Source organism: Lepidothrix coronata, unplaced genomic scaffold (genome assembly GCF_001604755.1).
Source record: "Lepidothrix coronata isolate B3197 unplaced genomic scaffold, Lepidothrix_coronata-1.0 Scaffold999, whole genome shotgun sequence".
NCBI lineage: Eukaryota > Metazoa > Chordata > Aves > Passeriformes > Pipridae > Lepidothrix > Lepidothrix coronata.
Window position 1 is genome coordinate 2,104 of NW_016691179.1, and position 2,053 is coordinate 4,156.

The 2,053-nt window shown below is 50.1% G+C and overlaps 1 protein-coding gene across 1 annotated transcript in view; it reads left to right on the forward strand.

Moving 5' to 3' along the window:
• LOC108510479 (homeobox protein HMX1) overlaps nucleotides 1-1,940 on the forward strand; it is a 3,496-nt gene extending 1,556 nt beyond the window's left edge. Inside the window, exon 2 of the mRNA XM_017840157.1 lies at nucleotides 1,241-1,940. Coding sequence (XP_017695646.1) covers nucleotides 1,241-1,815 — 575 coding nt within the window. The 3' untranslated portion in view covers nucleotides 1,816-1,940. The remainder of the gene's footprint in view (nucleotides 1-1,240) is intronic.
• The last annotated feature ends 113 nt before the right edge of the window (nucleotides 1,941-2,053 follow it).

Here is a 2,053-nt window from a genome sequence, read left to right on the forward strand (position 1 = left end):
TGTTTTTCCTCCCTGGCAAGCCGCAAAGCTGGGACCACCGTCCCCCAGCAGTGCAGTGGAGAGTTTAAGAAGCTGGGGGACTAGCTGGGCTCGGGCCCTTTCGCCTTTCGCTGCGGAGATCCCAATGGAGAGAGTGCTGGAGAAGAAGTCTGGGTTGGGGGGCATAAATTAACTCAAGTTTATGGGCTGCCATCAGTGATTATTTTCTATCTACTGATAGAAGAAATATTGTTTCTAGGCGCATCTCTGTGATCGTATATGAGCCTACAGAGATCTCACGATTGCTCGATAAGGAAAAGAGGAGTGATTTGTAATCCAAATAGTTTCTTTTTGCAGTGATAGGATTATTAATATTTGTAATTTCTCTCAAAAGTACATCTAGAAACAGAAAACTACCCCAGAAACAACAGCTTTTTTTCTCACTTTTTTTCCCCCTGTTTTTACTCTGTTCTATAGAGTAGAAAGTATTTTTTCCCCTTTAAAATTGCAAATGGAATGCAATTGGAGTATTGGAGACTCCATGGAGATATGTCCCAATATTAGAATAGTTGTCGCCATCCAAGTTCAGAATAACGCGAATTGAATTATTTCTTTCTTACTTCTCTTTATATACACACACATGCACCACTGTGCTTGCCCTTCCAACACACAACAATATACTTGCAAATATATTTGTCGGTATATATGTATACATATGTGTGTAAATATATCCGTGTGCATATAAATAAGAGTTCATGTGTTTTCTCATGTGTACATACACACATAAAAATATATACATACTTCATATACACGTGTGTATACACAGAAGTGCATTTTATGTGTTGAAAACAGTATATGTGTTATATACATACATATGAGTGCGTTTAGGTACGTGTGTACACTAAATGCGTGCACACATACAAGATGTACATGTACACATGTGTACATATACAAGGTATATGTGTACATACATGCAGATATATGTGTATGCCCATATATGAGTATATGCACATAAAATACAGTTTCTGTGTTTCCACATAAGCGTGCACGCTCGTGTGTGTATATGCTCATAAATATTTGGGAGTTTATCGCAGCACTCAGAGCAGTGGCAGGAGCCTTTGCTCGGGCTCCTCGCTCCACGGCCTTGCCCTCCCGCAGCCGCGTTGTTTCCCCTCCCGGTAAGCGGGGCGCGGGGCAGGCGGGCTGTATGCTATGCCCTTCTTCCCTCGATCTCCGCAACAGCTCTCTGCTCTCTCCGCAGCCAGCGACCGAGACTCTCCGGAGCTGCCCGAGGAGCCGGCGGAGCGGGCGAGCGGCGGCGGGCGGGCGGCGGCGCGGGGCCCGGCGGGCGGGCGGCCCGGGCCCGGCGGCCGAGAGGAGGAGGAGGAGCGCAGCGAGGAGCCGGGTGAGCCGGAGCAACGCGCTGCCGGCCGCAAGAAGAAGACGCGCACGGTGTTCAGCCGCAGCCAGGTGTTCCAGCTGGAGTCCACCTTCGACGTGAAACGCTACCTGAGCAGCTCGGAGCGGGCCGGGCTGGCCGCCTCGCTGCACCTCACCGAGACTCAGGTGAAGATCTGGTTCCAGAACCGCCGCAACAAGTGGAAGCGGCAGCTGGCCGCAGACCTGGAAGCGGCCAACCTCTCCCACGCCGCCCAAAGGATAGTGCGGGTCCCCATTTTATACCACGAGAACTCGCCGGCGAGCGCCTTGGGCTTCACCCTGCCCCACATGTCACCCCCCTTGGTGGGCTTCTCCAGCGGCGTCAGCTACCCCCTGGGCACCTTCCCTGCCGCCTCTCTCCCTTTCCTACGGTCGCAGATGACAGGACTCGTCTGAGCGCCCAACTCTGCCGGGACCGCGGCCCCCTCTCGCCCCCTCCCTCGGCTTCCAGCTCCTCCCCCCTTCCTCCACGGACTTTTTATTTTCAACTTACACTTTTCTTGATTTTCTGCCTTTTTTTTTTCTTTTCTTTTTTTTTTTTTTTTTTTTTTTTTTTCAACTGCTGCTTATTTCCCCCCTTAAAACCCCCCGGAGTTTTCCCCCCCCATTTTTTTTTTTTTTTTTTTTTAACGTG